The sequence below is a fragment of the Cervus canadensis genome, chromosome 5, assembly GCF_019320065.1.
Source record: "Cervus canadensis isolate Bull #8, Minnesota chromosome 5, ASM1932006v1, whole genome shotgun sequence".
NCBI classification, from domain to species: Eukaryota; Metazoa; Chordata; class Mammalia; order Artiodactyla; family Cervidae; genus Cervus; species Cervus canadensis.
The window spans coordinates 44,663,972-44,686,405 of record NC_057390.1 but is presented as its reverse complement, the minus strand read 5'-3'; the positions used below and the strand labels follow the sequence as shown (position 1 = coordinate 44,686,405).

At 44.6% G+C, this 22,434-nt stretch overlaps 1 protein-coding gene and 1 non-coding gene across 4 annotated transcripts in view; both read left to right on the top strand.

Moving 5' to 3' along the window:
- ST3GAL5 (ST3 beta-galactoside alpha-2,3-sialyltransferase 5) overlaps positions 1-22,434 on the top strand; it is a 56,856-nt gene that overhangs the window by 14,540 nt on the left and 19,882 nt on the right. Inside the window, exons 1-3 of one of the 3 annotated variants that reach the window (XM_043468730.1) lie at positions 5,320-5,342; positions 15,294-15,417; positions 18,885-18,999. In XM_043468730.1, coding sequence (XP_043324665.1) covers positions 15,296-15,417; positions 18,885-18,999 — 237 coding nt within the window. In that variant the 5' untranslated portion in view covers positions 5,320-5,342; positions 15,294-15,295. Of the gene's footprint in view, positions 1-5,319; positions 5,343-15,293; positions 15,418-18,884; positions 19,000-22,434 lie in introns of those variants that run through there. The other 2 variants (XM_043468729.1, XM_043468732.1) reach the window with 2 other exon arrangements.
- On the top strand, positions 15,096-15,168 carry TRNAE-UUC. Its single transcript has one exon. It is a non-coding gene; the product is annotated as a tRNA-Glu (tRNA).

Genomic DNA, 22,434 nt, shown 5'->3' with positions numbered 1-22,434 from the left:
AGCACTTGTCTCATGCATCCAAACTGGGCTGGTGATCTGTTTCACTATAGATAATATACATGTTTCTATGCTGTTCTCTCGAAACATCCCACCCTCGCCTTCTCCCACAGAGTCCAAAAGTCTGTTCTGTACATCTATGTCTCTTTTTCTGTTTTGCATATAGGGTTATTGTTACCATCTTTCTAAATTCCATATATATGTGTTAGTATGCTGTAATGTTCTTTATCTTTCTGGCTCACTTCACTCTGTATAATGGGCTCCAGTTTCATCCATCTCATTAGAACTGATTCAAATGAATTCTTTTTAATGCCTGAGTAATATTCCATGGTGTATATGTACCACAGCTCCCTTATCCATTCGTCTGCTGATGGGCATCTAGGTTGCTTCCATGTCCTGGCTATTATAAACAGTGCTGCGATGAACATTGGGGTGCACGTGTCTCTTTCAGATCTGGTTTCCTCAGTGTGTATGCCCAGAAGTGGGATTGCTGGGTCATATGGCAGTTCTATTTCCAGTTTTTTAAGGAATCTCCACACTGTTCTCCATAGTGGCTGTACTAGTTTGCATTCCCACCAACAGAGTAAGAGGGTTCCCTTTCCTCCACACCCTCTCCAGCATTTATTGCTTGTAGACTTTGGATAGCAGCCATTCTGACTGGCATGTAATGGTACCTCATTGTGGTTTTGATTTGCATTTCTTTGATAATGAGTGATGTTGAGCATCTTTTCATGTGTTTGTTAGCCATCTGTATGTCTTCTTTGGAGAAATGTCTCTTTAGATCTTTGGCCCATTTTTTGATTGGGTCATTTATTTTTCTGGAATTGAGCTTCAGGAGTTGCTTGTATATTTTTGAGATTAATCGTTTGTCTGTTTCTTCATTTGCTATTATTTTTCTCCCATTCTGAAGGCTGTCTTTTCACCTTGCTTATAGTTTCCTTTGTTGTGCAAAAGCTTTTAAGTTTCATTAGGTCCCATTTGTTTATTTTTGCTCTTATTTCCAATATTCTGGGAGGTGGGTCAAAGAGGATCTTGCTGTGATTTATGTCGGAGAGTGTTTTGAGTTGCTGTCTTCTTAACTAACATCTTTGTCACTTCAGTGAAACCTTGAAGGAACAACATCTGAAGTTTCCAGTCATGTTCTCATTTTGGAAAATGTTTATGTAGTCCAAGGGCTCAGACCTAACTTCCTTTAATGCTTTTAAACCTATAAAAAGCAGGCAATTGAATGATAGTCATCATGTATTCTCAACATTGAAGTATACCAGTTAATTAGAAGTAGATTACAAAGCATACCTCAGTCGTCTTGCGAGTGTTTGCATCTTGGTAGGTGGTCAGAATTAGAGTGTAGACTACATATTTGGGCTTTCCAGGTGGCGCTAGTGATAAAGAATCCACCTGCCAATGCAGGAGACATAAGAGACTCAGGTTTGATCCTTGGGTCCGGGAAGATCCCCTGGAGGATGGCATGGCAACCCACTCCAGTATTTTTGCATGGAGAATCCCGTGGATTGCAAAGAGTTGCAAAGGGTTGCAAAGAGTTGGACATGACTGAAGCGACTGAGCATACATGCACACAGACTACTTATTCACAGAGCAACACTTTAATTTTCTATTTAGAAGATAGGTCCTGATAATTTTTACAGTTTGCAGGCAGATCGAAAATTCTTTAGGCTAAACTCTATTGTTATTCACAGCTGTGCAAACTTGCTGGTGAGCAGTTTCCCAAACAGCCGCACCCACCCTCATACGTTGGAGGGATCTTGCTTAAAAAGCAGATTTGGTATCCTCTCCTGGTCCTGCCAGGCAGAAAGGTCTGGAGATGAGGTCTGGGGATCTGTGTGTGTTACAGCAGTGAGTGGTTCTCCTGCACTGGTCAGGTTGGAGGATCGCAGGCCGAGATGGGTGGAAGCCCTAAACATTTAAATTGAACAAAGACTAGAAGATATAGGATGATGATTGAGCGTGATCTCAGCATCCATCCTCTCACCAGCAGTTTTGCTGTGGTTTTGACTTCATGAATGAAATTTCACATTCCTAAAATAGAACTGAGCCACTGCCTACCCAACAGAAATAGGAAGGTCCCATAGAACAGAGGTTTCCCACCTTTGTTGGTGGGAGTGCAATGAGATGATTAAGTTGTGTGGATCCAGGAGTGAAAGCAGTCCTTCTCCCCACCAACTCCTGCACACCTGTGAACCCCACCTCTGCAGGCTGGTATCTGAACGCAGGCCTGTCTGTGCCTGCCAGTTGGTTCCTGTCCCATGAGACAGGTGAGAACAGCACCCCATACCTTGATGAGTTAACATTTCTTGAGATTATGCAACCCAAACCAAATCTAGAAAATGATTAGATAAAGTTCAAGCAATAGCAGTTTTTAGCCCACAGTCTTCAGTTTTTGCATTGCTTCATTACCTAAAATACTTTAAAAATACAGCAGTGTTGGGACTTCCCTGATGGTACAGTGGATAGGAATCTGCCTGCCAATGCAAGGGACACAGTTTCAATCCCTGGTCCAGGAAGATCCCACATGCCGTGAAGCAGCTAAGCCCGTGCTCCACAACTGCTGGGCCCATGCTCTAGAGTCTGCGAGCTGCAACTACTGAGCCCTCATGTTGAAACTACTGAAGCCCATGCACCTAGAGCCTGTGCTCCACAACGAGAGGAGCCACCTCAATGAAAAGCTTGAGCAGAGCACTGAAGAGTAGCCCTTGCTCGCCACAACTAGATAAAGCCGGAGTGCAGCAATGAAGACCCAGTGCAGCCAAAAAAATAAAGAAGTACAAACAACGACAACAAAAAATACAGCAGTGTTGAGGTTTTAATATATAGAGAGACTTTATCCCAATGGGTTAAGTCAAGAGACAGTGGAGACATTTTTGATTGTCACAGCTGGGAGAGAAAGGAGGACCAGAGATGCTAGCAGCATCTGGGGGGTAGAGGCCAGGGATGCTATGAAACAGCCCACAGTGCACAAGGCAACCTCCTGCCAACTACAGCAAAGAATTGGTGGTTTAGTTGCTAAGTTGTGTCTGATTCTTGCAACCCCATGGACGGTCCCACCAGGCTCCTCTGTCCTCTGTCCATAATTTCCTGGGCAAGAATATTGGAGTGGGTTGCCATTTCCTTTTCCAGGGGATCTTTCCAATCCAGAGATTGAACCTGTGTCTCCTACATTGCCAGCAGATTCTTTACTGACTGAGCTACCAGGGGAGCCAACAGTGAAGTATTACCCAGCCACAAATGTCAGCAGTGCCGAGACAGAGAAACCCTGCAAAAGATCAACTCAGTGCTTCTTATCTGTGTTACATGTTAGGGTTCAAAATGAGCATTCCTGTTGAAAAAAAAAAAAAAGAGTTCCACAGCTGAAACTGGTTTGGAATTAGCCTCCTAGCTTGTATGAGGATGACGTTCTGCTTGGTCGGGCAAGGGGCACAAGTCCCCAAGACTCCATGCGCCCCAGGGAAGACACTGACTGGTGTGCTCTTGAGCTTTTCCAACGTAACTACACCCCTCCTCCCACAGCTTCCCCTCCCGGTCGGGTCAGGGTAGAAGAAAGTTTAGTTTAGACCTTCGTTCTCACCTACTGCTTCTCAGCTTCTGGATCCTAGCCCCGTGGCTTTTGTGACAGTGCCCTTGGATGGGCCTTGATAAGACCACACCGTGTCTGTGTCTGTGCTGTGTGTAAGGCACCATACCTCTGAACAGCCTCCTTCCCCGCCACTTCCCCCAACACCATTTAGTCACATTCTTGTCATTTCCCTGGAGCTTAGGTTTCTACAAAGCGGGGTCTCAATCCTTCATTTCTCTCTCTCTTTTTTTTTTTTTTTGGCCAAACTGCACAGAATATGGAATCTTAGTTCTCAGGTTAGAGATGGAGGCTGTGCACCCTGCAGTGGGAAGCAGAGTCTTAACCACCGGACCTTCATCTCAGTCTCCCCACAGAGCACACTGGAGGAACTGACGAAAGTAGAAGTCATCCTTTTTGTGTGTACAGTGGTGGTTGTCGTTGTTCAGTCACCCAGTCATGTCCGACTCTTTGTGACCCCCATGGGCTGCAGCATGCCAGGCTTCCTTTGTCTTTCACCATCTCCCGGAGCTTGCTCAAACTCATGTCCATTGAGTTGGTGATGCCATCCAACTATCTCATCCTCTGTCATCCCCTTCTCCTCCTGCCTTCAGTCTTTCTCAGCATCATGATCTTTTCCAGTGAGTCGACTCTTCATATCAGGTAGCCAAAGTATTGGAGCTTCAGCTTCGGCAGCAGTCCATGCAATGAATATTCAGGGTTGATTTCCCTTAAGATTGACTGGTTGGATCTCCTTGCAGTCCAAGGGACTTTCCAGAGTCTTCTCCAACACCACAGTTCAAAAGCATCAATTCTTCAGCGCTCAGCCTTCTTTATGTTCCAACTCTCACATCCATACATGACTACTGGAAAAACAATAGGTTTGACTATATGGAACTTTGACAGCAAAGCGATGTCCCTGCTTTTAAATACACTGTCTAGATTTGTCATAGCTTTTCTTCCATGGAGCAAGGGTCTTTTAGTTTCATGCTTGCAGTCACCATATGAAATGATTTTGGAGCTCAAGAAAATAAAGTCTGTCACTGTTTCCATTTTTTCCCCATCTATCTGTGATGAAGTGATGGGACTGGATGCCGTGATCTTCGTTTTTTGAATGTTGAATTTTAAGTCAGCTTAGTGGGGACACCTGTATTACTTTTTTAGGTTAAAGTGATTCAAACTGCATTTTGTTTAGGAACTATGTACTCCTTTCTTAAATGCTTGAATGCCCGGAGTGTTATGGGCTTGAATTGTCATGCAGAGTCACAGATTTTACTGAAGGTATCCTTGTCTGATTTCCAGCAGCATTTTCCTCTTCTCTCCAATCCCTGGAAGGCTCTGCTCTTTGTTCTTCTTCTTGGGGATCTAATCTCTGTAGAGCAGCCTTAATTGTCCCTTTATCCAAGCAGTTCCGTGCCCTTATCAACGCATCGATGGCCCTACTGCTGACTCTGAAATATTCCTTGTCTCCACCCTCCTCACTGGCAGGATTCTCATTCCATGCAGGAAGCAGCCTGTGCAGCATGTGAAACCTTCCTGGCAGCTGGGGGTGGTCACGTGATGCAGTTCTGGCCAAAGGCACAGAACTGGCAGACTGTCAGGGATTTCCAGGGGTTTTTCCTCCCCTGATGGAGGTGCCTCCCCTTTCTCTCCGGTTCATCCCTCACCTCCTTCCAGCCTGGAGTTTGGAGCAGATACTGATGGCAGCCGGGACCACCAACGGCTTTGAGAGCCCCTGCGCCAGACCCACTCTGTTTGTCCCTGGACTTCCCATTCGGTGAGAAGAAGACACCCCCGGGGACTTCCTGGGGGGTCAGTGGTGGTTAGGATTCTGGGCTTCCACTGCAGAGGCACAGGTTCGATCCCTAGTCAGGGAACTAAGATCCCATATGCCTCAAGGTGCAACTAAAAAAAAAGAAAAAGAAAAGATACGCTCTTTTAGCTGAAACCCTTGGTTGAGACTCCAGCTCAGATCCCTCTCCGGGGCTCCAAGCATGGAGTCTATCAGCCTTGATGGCCCACAGGCCCTGGGGACTCACATGTCCTTCTTGTGACGTCCCTGACACTTGAGTTCTCCTCCATCCTGCCTGCTCACCACATCTGACCTACCTCAAGCCCATCTCTTCTGCAGCTGGAAGCCCTTCCTGGCCATCTGGCCAGCAGCATGGCAGCCAGGGCACAAGGTCTGCTGCTGAGGCCAGCCCTGTCTCAAGCTCGCCACCTCCATCACATCCCTGCTGCCTCCCCAGTGATGCTTGTGCACATATCATGACCCCTACCACCACACCGAATAAAATCTTCAAGGTTTCTTCTTGTGATTGTCCATGACCTTCTGCCATCATCCATACATTGACCCTGCAGACATAATGGCGTATCTTAGGTCAGGTTCTCTAGAAAGTGAAACTTAGTTGCTCAGTTGTGTCTGACTCTTTGCAACCCCATGGACTGTATAGCCCTCCAGGCTCCTCTGTCCATGGGGATTCTCCAGGCAGGAATACTGGAGTGGGTTGCCATGTCTTCCTCCAGGGGATCTTCTCCACCCAGGGATCAAACCCTGGTACCCTGTGCTACAGGCAGATTCTTTACTGTATGAGTCATGGTTCCCTAGAAGCAGAGCCTGAAATAGGAATCGTGGTCTCTGCTGTCCCCCAAGGAGCTTGAATTGCTTGCTCAGAGTGATCCCAAGCCTTCTGTACCCCGTTAGTCATTGCCTGGGGACAGAAGGCACATCCGTGGAGAAGCAGGTAGTTGTGTGCTGTATCAACATTCACAGCCGAGATGTGGAGCCAGCCCTGGGATGTCCAACGAACCCACAGTATTGCCCTTAACTCCTGCCTGTGCCCCCACCCAGGCCATACTTTCTCAGCTGCATCTAGCTCACTTGCTTCCCAAACTCCCCAGACCTCTGCTTTGCTCCTTCTGCCCACAGGGTGGATCTCCCCTCCTCACCCAGCTGCCCCTGCTCCTGCTTGGCACCAGAGGGATGTTTAATAACTGCACACTTCAGAGCCGTCTCCTCCTGGGGCAGGCTTTCTATCTTTCCTCCTGTCCTCTTTTATCAGGTAGAGCTCTTCATCTAAAACACAAACCCCAAGCACAATTCAAGTAATTATCTTCTCTGTTTTCCTGTGGTTGGGTGTGACTTGTACCAGTTGAGGTTCACAGGAGAGACGTGAATTGACTTCATCTTGTTGACTGGCTCAGGGTGTCACTCTCAGACCTGCTGAGAAAGGCTGGCTGGAAGGATGGGTATTCTGTGGAGCCCAGGGGGAGCATTTCCAGCTGCTTCTGGGGTGTCTTTGTCTAGTTATTTATCATCTCAAGTTCCTTATATCATTATCAGTTCAGTTCAGTTCAGTTGCTCAGTTGTGTCTGACTCTTTGCAACCCCATGGACTGTAGCACGCCAGGCCTCCCTGTCCATCACAAACTCCTGGAGTTTACTCAAGTCCATCGAGTCAGTGATACCATCCACCCATCTTATCCTCTGTCATCTCTTCCTCCCGCCTTCAATCTTTCCCAGCATCAGGGTCTTTTCAAATGAGTCAGTTCTTCACATCAGGTGGCCAAAGTGTTGGAGTTTCAGCTTCAGCATCAGTCCTTCCGATGAATATTCAAGACTGATTTCCTTTAGGGTGGACTGGTTGGATGGATCTCCTTGCTGTCCAAGGGACTTTCAAGAGTCTTCTTCAACACTACAGTTCAAAAACATCACTTCTGTGGCACTCAGCTTTCTTTATAGCCCAACTCTCACATCCATACATGACTACTGGAAAAGCCATAGCTTTAACTAGATGGACCTTTATTGGCAAAGTAATGTCTCTGCTTTTTAATATACTGTCTAAGTTGGTCATAACTTTTCTTCCAAGGAGCAAGTGTATTTTAATTTCATGGCTATCGCTTCTCGGCCTTTTGGCTAAGATCAAGTGTAATTTCATGGCTGCAGTCACCATCTGCAGTGATTTTGGAGCCCCCCAGAATAAAGTCTATCACTGTTTCCACCGTTTCCCCATCTATTTGCCATGAAGTGATGGGATCAGATGCCATGATCTTAGTTTTCTGCATGTTGAGTTTTAAGCCAACTTTTTCACTCTCCTCTTTCACTTTCATCAAGAGGCTCTTTAGTTCTTTGCTTTCTGCCATAAGTGTGGTGTCATCTGCATATTTGAGGTTATTGATATTTCTCCTGGCAATCTTGATTCCAGCTTTTGCTTCATCCAGCCCAGCATTTCTCATAATGTATTCTGCATATAAGTTAAATAAGCAGGCTGACAATATACAGCTTTGACGTACTCCTTTCCTGATTTGAAACCAGTCTCTTTTTCCATGTCCAGTTCTAACTGTTGCTTATTGACCTGCATACCGATTTCTCAGGAGTCAGGTCAGGTGGTCTGGTATTCCCATCTCTTTAAGAATTTTTCACAGTTTATTGTGATCCACACATTCAAAGACTTTGGCATAGTCAATAAAGCAGAAATAGATATTTTTCTGGGACTCTCTTGCTTTTTCGGTGATCCAACGGATGTTGGCAATTTGATCTCTGGTTCCTCTGCCTTTTCTAAATCCATCTTGAACATCTGAAAGCTCATGGTTCACATACTGTTGAAGCCTGGCTTGAAGAAGTTTGAGCATTACTTTGCTAGCATGTGAAATGAGTGCAATTGTGCAGTAGTTTGAGCATTCTTTGGCATTGCCTTTATTTGGGATTGGAATGAAAACCGACCTTTTCTAGTCCTGTGGCCATCATCACTAAACTACAAAAGTTGACTTCCATTCCTGTTTCTTTCCATAACCGGGACCCAAATTGGTCTTGGCCTGCATCTTTCAGTGCAAGTCTTCATGATTTCTCGATCCATGTCTGTCCTCATCCTGTCTTCTTTCTCAGCTGGATGTGCCTCAGGCTGCCCTTCCCCTCAAGCACCCAGCATCCTGCCCCACTGTCCACGGGCAGCCTGGAGGCTTCCTTCTGTCCTGCTGTGCGGTCCTTCTCAGACACCTCGCACCTAGAAGGGCGTGCTCTTTTGGCTGCCATGTTAATATCTAGGCTGTACCTGCTCATCTTCCCAGACCAACCATATCATTTTTATTTACTGCTTCATTGCTTTGAGTTTTTGCTTTTAATAATCTTGCACGTGTGCCCGTGTTCAGTCACTCCAGTCATGTCCGACTCCTTGCGACCCCATGGGGTGTAGCTTGCCAGGCTCCTCTGTCCGTGGGATTCTCCAGGCAAGAATACTGAAGTGGGTTGCCATGCCCTTCTCCAGGAGATCTTCCCAATCCATGCGTCAAACTGGTGTCTCCTGGATGTCCTACTTGCAGGCAGATTCTTTACCACTGAGCCACCCAGGAAGCCTGCCTTTACTGTTAAAAAAATAAACAAAAACCCCCAAAACCCTTCACATACAGGTCTACCCACCTATTCCAATACCTACCCTCCCTAAGCAACCCCTACATGGAAGGGCATGGATAAAGATGGTTGGAATTCTCAGCCCCCTACTTCTCCATGTGTGACTTTCAACAGATTAAATTTATCAGGCTAAATGCAGATAGCAGGCCAATGAAGTAGGTGTTTTAGTGATTTAGGACTTAGTGATATCGTGTGTTGTATTATTCCCCCCAATAAATGTTAGTGCCCTACTCTTTATTGCACCAGTAATTGCCTGTGTAGTTTATCTAATAATTTTTCACATACTGCTTTGCAGCATATATTGTACTCTTATCTTGGATGGTTAATTCTTAATTTGAAACCGTTAGTGCCAGATCTACAAGTGGACTGAAAGCCTGGACCTTGCCCTAATGTTTCTTCATCAGGTCCTTAATAAGAGTGACTTGCTCATTAGATATATAAACATTTGAGAAGCAGCTGTTACATTTTTATATGTGAGTGGAAATATGTAATTTTGAAAGCCAGGTCTTTTCTGCACAGAAAGGATTAGTGGAGGCTCTTACCCTGGCAGTCTGAATGAAAGGAGGGAGATATTCAGCCCTGGGATCTTAGCACTTGGAAGGAGTGGGAGGAGCTGCCCGTGAAGGAGATGGACAAGTTGGGAACCAGGAAAGTGCCACGGGGCAGACGGTGATGGCCTGCCAACACACGTCCTTGGAGGAATGCCTGAAACCACCATCACCTCTGAAACCTTGTAAGAAACGGAGTATCTGTTCAGTAAATAGGTATTAGTTGCCTATTATGTCCCTCTTACCATCCTAGGCACTGTGAACTCAGTGGTGAGCAAAGACACCTACTCTCTTGAAATCTATATTCTAGTGGGGAAGACAAGAGAGAAATGTCTATTCAAAAGAAAAAAATATGAGTAACTTGTCTCATGATAAGTGTTCTAATGGAACCTTAAATTGCATGCCATCCTCCACCAAAGAGAACATTTTTAGAAATTGATTTATATGTCTTTGTTGCCATGCCTAGGCTTTTCTCTAGTTGTGGAGAGCAGAGGCTACTCTCCACTTGCAGTTCATGAGCTTCTCATTGCAGTGGCTTTTCTTGTTGCACACACTCTAGGGTGCACAGGCTTCAGTAGTTGTGGTGCACACAACTTAGTTGCCCCATGACATGTGGAATTATTAACCCCTGGATCACAGGAAAGTCTCAAACAGAACATTAAAGACTAAGGAATTGTGTGGACACAGTGCAGATGGTGTAGAGATGAGCATGATTATAAACCCCTGGGTTCTCCGAAGGAGCACCTTAATGCCACTTAGCTGTATGTCAGCTGTAAGTCTGTGAAGACAACTCAGGTTGGCCCTCCTTTTGTTGTGTTGAGGGACATAGACTCCAAATGGTCCCTTCTAAGTTGAAAGAAGATATTCCAGCCCAAGTGAAACTTCATGGGAAATCAAATTCTCCTGGTTTGAATGGATACACCCCAGAACATGATTACATGTATTTATGCATTGGAGAAGGAAATGGCAACCCACTCCAGTATTCTTGCCTGGAGAATCCCAGGGACAGAGGAGCCTGGTGGGCTGCTGTCTGTGGGGTTGCACAGAGTCAGACACGACTGAAGCGACTTAGCAGCAGCAGCAGCATACATATGATTTTACAAACCAGCTTTTTCCCTTACAGTATCTTTCCGTGTCAATAAATGTAGGCACTGAATACTTCAAGCGAGAGCTTCTCAAACTAATTGTTTATATGAATCCCTTGATTCAGCAGGAGTGGGGGGTGGTGAGCAGTGCTGAGATTTCACATGTCTAACCTGTTCTCAGCCAAGGCTGTGGTCACAGATTCCACTTCATATATCAAGGCTTTAACAGCCGAGGGGAATGTTCCTTATGATTTCACCACAAGTTACCAACAAATTACCTGTTGCTAGGCAAAGAAGGCAATGGCAACCCACTCCAGTACTCTTGCCTGGAGAATCCCATAGATGGAGGAGCCTGGTAGGCTGCAGTCCATGGGGTTGCTAAGAGTCGGACATGACTGAGCGATTTCACTTTCACTTTTCACTTTCATGCATTGGAGAAGGAAATGGCAACCCACCCCAGTGTTCTTGCCTGGAGAATCCCAGGGACAGAGGAGCCTGTTGGGCTGCCATCTATGGGGTCGCACAGAGTCAGACACGACTGAAATGACTTAGCAGCAGCAGGCATGTTAGAAGCGCTTCCCAGGTGGTGCTAGTGGTAAAGAACCTGCTTCCCAGTGCAGGAGACCTAAAAGACACAGGTTCAGTCCCTGGGTTGGGAAGATCCCCTGGAGAAGGAAATGGCAACCCACTCCAGTATTCTTGCCTGGAGAATCCCATGGACAGAGGAGCCTGGTGGGCTACAGTCCATGGGGTCGCAAAGAGTCGGACATTATTGAAGTGACTTGGATGCATGCATGCAGGCGTGTTAGATAGTTCAGTAGAGTTTACATTTTACTGTTTGCTCTTATAATTGCTGTTCACATTCAGTTTTAGTTTGAATCTTAAATATCATTGGGAAAGTACATCTTGGTGGTGGGGAGTGTATCTTGTTTGATGACAGACTACAGGCACATAACACATATTCATTCCATGTGGGATGTTTCTTTCTTTCTTTCTTTTTTGGCTGTGCTGGATCTTTGTTGTGGCATGCAGGTTTTTCAAGTTTCAGCATGCATGTTCTCTAGTTGTGGCACATGGGCCTAGTTGCTCCACATCATGTGGGATATCACTTCCCAAACCAAGGATCAAACCCAAATCCCCTCTGATGGAAGGCAGATTCTTGACCACTGGACCTCCAGGGATATACCTGGGATGTTTCTTAAGGTCTTGCTCTGTGCCAGGTCCTACCCCTGCAGCTCAGTCATCCAAGCAAAAGGGTAGAGGAAACCTAAAATGTACACAGGAAATTTCAGTTCATAATGGTAAACAGAGATAGGGAAGTGCCCAGGGGTGATCATGGTGTTTAAAATGAGCTTCACAGAGAAGGAGAGGGTTTAAGGATGAAGGAGTTTCCTGGTGGCTCAGACAATAAAGAATCTGCCTGCAGTGTGGAAGATCCAGGTTTGATCTCTGGTTCAGGAAGATCCACTGGAGAAGGGAATGGCAACCCACTCCAGTATTCTTGCCTGGAGAATCCATGGACAGAAGAGCCTGATGGGCAGCAGTCCATGAGGTTGCAGAGTCGGACATGACTGAGTGACTAGCACTTCCACTTCTGCAAGGAGAAAATGGTGCAGAGAGTGGGGGCCGGGACCCTGGAGTCCTGTGCCATGCATGGGGGAGTTGATGATTGCAGAGGTGGGAGGGGAGGTGTGGTTCTAAGGCACCCAGCGTGACTTGCAGACTGAATGAAGGAGCAGCTGGGCCGTCATGGTGGGGAGGAGAGACCCATGAAGGAAGCTGGGCATTTAGAAAGGGTCTGGGGAGAGAGAACCTGACCAGAAACTGACAGGGTGAGCACAGAAGGAGCTTCCAGAAGATGCTTCCTGTACAGAGACACCAGGAAGGAACGTGGACAGGATTGAAGAAAGGCCTCTGATGGAGCTGGATTGGAAAACTGTGGCCAGAAACAGGAGTGCCTAAAGGATGCAGGTTACTTAAGCCCTGAACCATTGGGGTGCAAGCCTGGAAGGCAAGGGCAGGGGCCAGCAACCAGGGAGCTACTGTCACCCTGGGCCGAAGCTTGTACTTGTCACAGAACTGCTGGAGGTGCTATCCTCTCTATCGGCTAGAAACCTAGGATGCTGGCAGCCCCAGCTGCTGCTGGAGTTACCTGCGGGCAACTCCATCACCTCTGCTTCCATGTCGTGGAGCCAGGGAAAAGAAAGGCTGCCGCCCCCTGCCCTTGCCTTCCAGGCTTCCACCCCGATGGTCCACAGTCACGACTCAGCAGGAAGCCAGGTGGCACAATGGAGAGTCTGGGAATGCAGTTTGCAGTCTGCAGTGGCAAACAGGAGAGAGAGAGTAGAGGCCACAGCCCACAGCGCTGTCCAGGGTGCAAGCCGTAGGCAAGGGCAGAATCCAGGTTCCAATAGCACCGTCTGCTTTGTTCTCGGGAGGTCCATTCGGGCGTGAAGTGTCATTCTGTTCATAAAAACACAGGCATCATAGAAACGTCCACTTTATAAGTGTCTTGGTAATAAGCAGCCCCTTGGGACCCTCCACGTGGCTGACTGTGTTCAAGTAACCACAGAGTTACGGTGGTTGAAAACCTCCAGGGTCTCAGTTGATCTCATTTCTCCTTTAAGAATTCAGTAGATTCCTCAGCAGAAATTTGCTCATGAGGCCCTTGGCATGGTTTTTTTTTTTTTTTTAAATATTCAAATGGAGTGACACAGGTCTATGAAAATTCTTACATTCTAGTGCTGCACGGTTAGAATTGGAGTTGAGGGAGAGTGTTAATGATAGCAAAACATCAAATACTTGAATGTCAGTTGGAGAAAGGTTTTTTTTTTTTTTTTTTTTTAAAAAAAAGGTCACAATGCTAATGGGGGAAATGAAGTGAATAATGAGATATAACTTCCTCCTGGCTACAAGATTAAGTATTGTAAGGATATATAAATGTACCATGATGCTATTGGTGTGTATACTAGCTGAGATTTAAGTAACAGTTGCTTAAATAAGACAGAAGTTTATTTCTGTCATCAAGAGTCCAGAGACAGGTGGTCCAAGGTGGATTGGTGGCTCTGTCCATAGAGGTGGCCCAAAGACCCAGGTCTCTTCTGTCTTGTTGCTCCTCCATCCCTTGGGTGATGTGCTGTGTGTGGGCCAGAGTGGCTCATCTGGTATCAGTATTTCAGCCATCAAGAAGAGGGAGAAAGGAGAAAGGGAAGTTCACCAAGAGATGCACCCTCAAGTCATACAAGTCACTTTTGCTTGTTTTCCACTGACGAGAACTTAGCCATGAGACTATACTTAGCCACAAGGGAGGCTGGGAAATGTAGTCTTTATTCTGGGAGGCCATGTGCCCAGCTAAAAACCCAGAGTTCTGTTCAACTGAGAGGAGAGGGGAAACTGATATGGGGGGAGATGTTTTGATGTCTACTACAATATCCATTGGAATATTACTTAAAAATTGAGAATCTGAGAATAAAATTAATTGAAAAGATGAAGTAGGCAGCATACCCCAGAACATGCATATTTTTTAAAGAAAAACTTCTTTTAAAATTACCATGTTTTCTTTTTTCCTTAGTGTAACCCTCCTCCTCTGTGTACATTCCTTTTTAACGTACATTTTCTTTTTAAACTTTTATGGTACAAAATTTCAAAGATCATTGAGAATTGTATAGTGAGCCCTGTGTACCCGTTGCCTAGGTTCAATAGCAGTTTAAGGTTCATCCTGTTTCAGCTATTCCCACACACACTTATACCCTTCCTGTTTTTTGAAGCAGTTTTCACGTCTCCTGTTTTGTCTGTAAATAGTTTCATATGTATCTCTAAAAGGTAAAGGCTCAAAAAAGCATTAGACTTAATTTTGGGATAGTTGTAGAGTCACAGGCAGTTGTAAGATATAACACAGATTACTCCTTTTCTCCCCAGTGGTGTGTGTCTGTGTGTGCTCAATTTTGTCCAGTTATTTGTGACCCTATGGACTGGAAGCCCTCCAGGCTCCTCTGTCCATGGGATTTCCCAAGCAAGAATGGATTGGAGTGTGTTGGCCACTTGCTACTCCTGGAGATCTTCCCAATCCAGGAATCAAGCCCAAGTCTCCTGCATCCCCTGCATTGGCAGGTGTATTCTTTACCAGAGAACCATCTGGGAAGCCCTTCCCCCTAATGGTAGCAAAACTGTAGATTATTGAAGCTGGGATATTGACAGGCATACAGTCAAGAAAGAGAATATTCCCATCCCCATATGGAGCCCTCATGTTGCCTTTCCACAGCCACTTCCATCATTCCTTCCCTTACTCCTGACCACTATTAATCCATTTACATTTCTATAATTTTGTCATTTCAAGAACATTATGTAAATCGAATCCTACAGTGTGTAACCTTTTAGTATTGGCTCAGCTCGAGATTCATCCAGTTACTGTGTCTATCAATCCGTCACTCCTCTTTCTGGCTGAGTAGTATTACACGGTACGGCTGTGCAACATCAAGGCTCCTTAGGGAATTCCTGGTGGTCCAGTGGTTAGGACTCTGTGCTTTCACTGCTGAGGCCCCAGGTTCAATCCCTGGTCAGGGAACTAAGATTCTGCAAGCCACACAATGTGCCTCCCAACCCCACCCCTGCGAAAAAAGTTTCTTTAAAAGCTTCATCTACCAAACTTACTTGCCTCTTCCCCTCCTCCTCCCTCCCCTCTCTTCATAGCAATGCCAAGTGACCACAGCCGCGTGAAGCTGAGAAGCGATTGCTCACGGCCCTCCCTGCAATGGTACACCAGAGCTCAGAACAAGATGCGAAGACCCAACTTGTTGCTAAAAGACATCCTCAAGTAAGACGGGGCCCTCGGGCCACAAGAGGCCTCTGATTTGGGCAGAACTGGGAGAAAAATTCAGTGAGAGCCCCTTGGTCACACTTGGTCACAGTCGTTTAAAGGCACGTCTGAGTCGGGGTTCAGAGCACATGTGCCCCAGCTGCCTGCATCAGGTCATGCTTGGTGGCAGTGCAGTGCTGGCCTAGGGGGCCGCCAGGCCCTGCAACTTCCAGGTCACAGCCCTTCCCACTGCTGTCCAACAAAAGAGGGCTTCCCCTTCGCTATTTCCAGTGAGTCTAAAAATGTGGTTAATTAAAATGCCCTGCAGGCATTTGAATAACATTTAACATTAAACACTAAAAAGCATGACAAGTATTCCACCCAGGTCACCCTTCCATCCTAATAAGAAGTGTGAGTGTGAGCATGTGTGTTCAGTCATGTATCTGACTCTTTGCAAACCCATGGACTGTAGCCCTCCAGACTCCTCTGTCCTTGGGATTTTCCTGGCAAGAGTACTAGCGTGGGTTGCCATTCCCTTTTCCAGGGGATCTTCCTAACCCAGGAATTGAACCCGGGGCTCCTACCTACAGGAAGATTCTTTACCACTGAGCCACCTGGGAAGTCATTAATAAGAGGAAGAATTGTTAAAGGGGTTATCTTTTCGGTTTTATTTGGGAGCAGCAAAACCAGGTGGTAAATTACCCTTGTTTTTTCATATCTCTGGTTAGAAGTCCAACCCTGAAATCTAGTCTCTCACCTCATTTTACTAATTTGGAAAGGAGACGGGTAGAAAAGAAAGTGTATATTAATAAACATCTCCTTTTATCATCAACCAGTAATTATCAAGGCTTCCACATGCCTGGCCCTGTGTGGGGTACTGGCCAAGTGGGATATAGACCCAGGACCCCAACTCCATACAATGTGGATGGGACAGATTCACAGTCAGGAATTACAGTGCAGCAAAATCAGTGCTGTAGACACTGAACATGCTATTAATCTTTTCTTCCTTCCTCTTTTTTTTTTCGTCCATGCTGCATGACTTATGGGATCTTAGTTCCCCTGATCCCCTGCATTGGAAGCTTGAAGTCCTAACCATTGGACTGCCAGGAAATTCCCCCCTTTTTTTCTTTTCTAATCAAAATAAGGGAATTATTAATACACTGAATATAATACCTTTACTGAGAGCTGAAGAAAGGAATAGGTAATAACTGCCTTCACAAGATTCAAAACAGGTTAAAGATATCATCTCTGCTCCCCACACTTCCTCTTTCCACTTAAAGATGACTAGTATTACCAGTCTTGAGTATGTAACAAATACTCTGTGTGTGTATTTCCCTCCCCACACCTTCAGTTTTTTACACAAATGGTTGTATCCCACTCACTTACCCATTTTTACACAAATGGGTGCATCCCACTCACTTTTACACAAATGGTTGCATCCCACTCACTTCTGTATTTGATCCCACAGAAGAGTTAAGATACTTATTCAGGTTTCATGGTGGACTCTATTGAAATGAGAATCAAGAAGTCTTTTTGTAAATTTGTTTTTAAATTGGAGGGAAATTGCTTTACAATGTCGTGTTGGTTTCTGCCGTACAATAGTGCAAATCAGTGCACCAGCCCCGAGCACTTGTCTCATGCATCCAACCTGGGCTGGTGATCTGTTTCACCCTTGATAATATACATGTTTCGATACTGTTCTCTCAAAACATCCCACCCTCGCCTTCCCCCACAGAGTCCAAAAGTCTGTTCTGTACATCTGTGTCTCTTTTTCTGTTTTGCATATAGGGTTATCGTTACCATCTTTCTAAATTCCATATATATGTGTTAGTATACTGTATTGGTCTTTATCTTCCCGGCTTACTTCATTCTGTATAATGGGCTCCAGTTTCATCCATCTCATTAGAACTGATTCAAATGAATTCTTTTTAATGGCTGAGTACTGGGAAGACCCAGAGGGATGGGGTAGGGAGGGAGGTAGGAGGGGGGGATCGGGATGGGGAATACATGTAAATCCATGGCTAATTCATGTCAATGTATGGCAAAAACCACTACAATATTGTAAAGTAATTAGCCTCCAACCAATAAAAATAAATGAAAAAAAAAACAACAGTGCAAATCAGCCATAATTATACATATATCACCTCCCACTTCTTAGTGATACTTTCTTGTGTCATAATCCTCAGATACTAGGAAATATTTCGCATCTATTGTGTACAGTATACTATTCTAGATGCTGTATTTTTTAAACTGTCCCTTTCTTTAAAAAATAGATTATTTTCCCCTTAAGGTTATTCCTTCACTTTGTTTTTTCAATAACACAAAGTATTTAAAGGAGTGCTTCTTAAACTTGATTTAAATTTTTTTAACCTTTACTTTGTCAGTAACCCTTGGGGAGCTTAGTAAAACGAGCTTTCTTAGGAATTCCCTGGCAGTCCAGCAGTTAGTATTCGGCATTTCACTGCCTGGCCCCAAGTTCAGTCCCTGGCTGGGGAACTAAGATCTCATAAGCCTCATGGCCTGGCCAAAAAGAATGAGATTTCCAGAACCAGGACTAAACTCAGTTCTTTTCTCCCAGTGTGTGTGTGTGTGTGTGTGTGTGTGTGTGTGTGTGTGTGTGTGTGTGTGTGTGTGTGTGTGTATTTAACTGTAGAAGAGTTTGAATTTATTAGGCTTTTTAAAAAAATAGGCTTTTTAAAAAAATTTATCAGAGTTTTAAAAATTGTTTTCACAGATAGTCTTCAGGGTGACTAGTGGTACTGTCTTAGTTCATTCTGTCTCATTTTTGGGTATAATTTTTTAGAAGACTAATAAGTAGATTGTTTATTTTGTTTTCTTTTTTTATGGAAGAGCTCACAGTATTTTCTCCCAGTTTTTTTAAAATTATGGTAAAATATCTTAGATTTACTGTCCTAACCATTTCTAAGTGTCCAGTTTCATCGGCATTAAGTACATTCACACTGTTATACAACGTCACACCATCCACCTCCAGAACTCTTTTCATCTTGAAAAGCTTGATCCTTTGTACCCATTAAACACTACCCCATCCTCCGCTTCCTCTAGCCCCTGGCAGCCAACATTCTAGGTTCTGTCTCTGTAATTTTGACTAGGCTCATCTCCTGTAAGTGGAATCTTACAGAATTTGAAGGGCTATTTTAAAGTAGCAAATGATTAAAGATGAGGTTCTGTAGCTCAAAATTTATTAGTTTTTTTTGAAGTCCAGTAATCTTTATTGTGATTCAGATTTTACTGTAGTGCCTTTTCAGAAGAAAATTTTTTCTTGTTTATAACAAAGACAGTCATAAGTGACTCATTTATCTTGTTAGGAAAATAAGAAATGCCACCCTACGAGGTCATCTTAAAGGCTGTACTTTCTTGCTGCATGTCAGACAAACTCAATTTGGATTAGGTTTTCAGTTATTTCACGCGTTCTCTCTTGATTATTCCATGACAGTGTCATTGTGCCTCATTAATTTTTTTTCTAGGTGTACACTGCTTGTATTTGGAGTGTGGATCCTTTTTTATATCCTCAAGTTAAATCATACTACTGAAGAATGTGACATGAAAAGAATGCCTTTCGTGGATCCTGATCGCATAAAGGTTAGCTATTCCATCAGTGTGGTTTAAATTAGAATATTTCCAAGTGTATACTTAAATAGTAATATCTAAATAGTAATATCTAAAGTGTTATAAGTAAATGTTCATGAAAGTTATAAGCAGAAGGGAAATCATTTAACCTTGCACTTCAAAGCACCCACCTCACCCTACTTGTTCTTCCTTCATTCACTGAAGTCATGGGGTAACGTGAGTTCTATTTGATCCTATAGGGCAGTGGTCCTCAACTTTTTGAGCACCAGGGATGGGTTTTGTGGAAGACAGTTTTTCCATGGACTGGGGTGGGAATGGGGATAGTTTTGGGATGATTCAAGCATATTACATTTATAATATCATTGCTGATCTGACAGAGGCGGAGCTCAAGCAGTAAGGCGAGCAGTGGGGAGCGTCTGTAAATAGAAATGAAACTTTGTTTGCTTGCCAGCTGCTCACCTCTGGCTGTGTGGCCCAGTTCTAACAGATCATGGATTGGTTGGCCTATGGCCTGGGGGTTCGTGAAGTTAATATGCTGTGATGCTATCAATGTACATGTTCTTAAAGCAGATCAGGAAGAAATTCTTTTCCTATTGTGTGTCATTTCTGTGTTTAATTTTTTTGTTTTAATGATTTCACATTGTATTTCAGGATTTTTCCTTCAATGTGTATTTATTTTTTTAAATCAATTGACATATTAAATGCTAATTCCACTGATGGAGTTACAAATTATCTGATAATGTTCAGCCCTGGACAAAAGATGAGATGATTTTAAGTAAAGTATCATGGTATTAATGATGACTGACACATATCGGTTCTTTACATATATTATCTTTATAAATTAAATTATATTTAATTGTCATGCAGTGTTCTCTGCATCATACAGATGAAGCCCTGAGAGGTTAAGCTGCTGGCCCAAGTTCACACTTAGTTTCAGTTCAGTCAGTCAGCCATGTCCATCTCTTTGTGACCCCAAGGTCTGCAGCATGCCACGCTTCCCTGTCCATCACCAACTCCCAGAACTTGCTCAAATTCATGTCCATCGAGTCAGTGATGCCATCCAACCATCTCATCCTCTGTCGTCCCCTTCTCCTCTTGCCTTCAATCTTTCCCAGCATCAGGGTCTTTTCCAGTGAGTCAGTTCTTCTCATCAGGTGGCCAAAGTATTGGAGCATCAGCTTCAGCTTCAGTCCTTCCAATGAATATTCAGGACTGATCTCCTTTAGGATTGACTGGTTGGATCTCCATGCAGTTCAAGGAACTCTCAAGAGTCTTCTCCATCACCACAGTTCAAAAGCATCAATTCTTTGGCACTCAGCTTTCTTTATGGCCCACCTTTCACATCCATACATGACTACTGGAAAGACCATAACTTTGACTATGCCAACCTTTATTGGCAAAGTAATGTCTGGTTTTTTAATATGCTGTCTAGGTTGGTCATAGCTTTTCTTCCAAGGACAGGCATCTTTTAATTTTATGGCTGCAGTCACCATCTGCAGTGATTTTGGAGCCCAAGAAAATAAAGTCTGGTACTGTTTCCATTGTTTCCTGTCTTATTTGCTGTGAAATGATGGGACTGGATCCATGATCTTCGTTTTTGTGAATGTTGAGTTTTAAGCCAGCTTTTTCACTGTCCTCTTTTCACCTTCATCAAAAGGCCCTTTAGTTCCTCTTCGCTTTCTGCCAAAAGGGTGCTGTCATCTGCATATCTGAGGTTATTGATATTTCTCCTGGCAATCTTGATTTCAGCTTGAGCTTCATCCAGCCCAGCATTTCGCATGATGTTTAGTTTAGTTAGCTAGTTTAGTTAATCTAGTATATTGTGTGTGTGTGTGTGTGCTCACACTTAGTCATGTCAGTGACTCTTTGTGACCCAATGGATTGTAGCTCACTGGGCTCCTCTGTCCATGGAATTTTCCAAGTGAGAATGCTGGAGTGGGTTGCCATTTCCTTTTCCAGGGGATCCTCCTAACCCACAGATTGAACCTACGTCTCTTGCGTATCTCGTGTTACCAGGTGGATTCTTTACCACTGCATCACCTGGGAAGTGCATATACTGTGGAGCTGTTCTAAAAATGATTTCGCAATAGAAGTTCATTTGACCCTGATTATAGTCCTGGAGATAAAGCTATTGTTATTACCCCTACCTGATAGATGAGGATATGTAGGAACAGCAAGATTAAATAACCTGTCTAAGGTTACCTGAGTGCTTGAGTCAGGGCTTGGACCCAGCAGTGTGGTTTCAGAGTGCAGGCTCCTGATGACTCTGCTCCAACCTGGGTAGAAAGTGTTCACAAAGAAGAAGCCAGAAGTTGTAGGTAGTGTGATGCAGAGAGCAGAGAGCTTCAACTTTGACCTGGTTTCAAATCTAAATGCCACTCAGTTACAGTGAGACCTTGGGCAAGTGACTTAATTGTTTGATGTGCGTGCCTGCTAAGTTGCTTCAGTTGTGTCCCACTCTTTGTGACCCCTTGGACCATTGCAGCCCTCCAGGCTTCTCTGTCCATGAGGATTCTCCAGGCAAGAATACTGGAATGGGTTGTCATGCCCTCCTCCAGGGGATCTTCCCGACCCAGACATTGAACCTCGGAGTCCCCATTTTCTCAGCTGTGGGGAGCAGATAACATCATGTGTGCAATGGAGTGGTCATCAGAGTCCAGTAAGATAACAGGCACAGAGCCCTTTTTCTAGTTCTGGTTTTTACTCATGTGTTTCTAATCTGTATATGCTTGGAAGTGCCTCAGATTCTTTTGTGGGACAAAGAGGTATAAACATGTACATGAAAAGAGCATAGATAATAAATGCACATGTGGCTTGTGCAGAACCCTTGTGTCTCAGGAGTCTTGCTGATCATGGGGCCTTTCTTTCCTGCTGTTTCTGTCCTCAGACGTTTGCCGACTCAGTTCATCCCAGGAGCATGACTTGGCTCCTGCCAGTCTCTTCAGCCCCCGTGTCACCCCACCACCCCAGCCCTGCCTGTATCAGGCAGGAAAAAACTCCTTAATCTACAATTAAGGTGTAGCTCTTCACCTACATGTGAAATGTCTATTCACATTCTCCACCCGATTTTTAACTGGGTTATTTGTCTTTTTATTACTGAGCTGTATTAAACTCCAGAGGAAGGCGAGAGGTTACATGAACCACAGCGTGATGTCTCCTCTTTGAAATCCAGATTGTACAGATAACCCATGGTTAAGTTTTAACAGGCAATTTAACAGTAATGTGCGTGTGTGCGTGCTAAATCTCTTCATTCGTGTCCGACTCTACGACCTCATGGACTGTAGCCCGCCAGGTTCCTCTGTCCATGGGATTATCCAGGCAAGGATACTGGAGTGGATTGCCATGTTCTCCTCCAGGGGATCTTCCCAACCCAGGAATCGAACCCGCATCTTTAACGTCTCATGCATTGGCAGGCGGGTCGTTTACCACTAGCGCCACCTGGGAAGT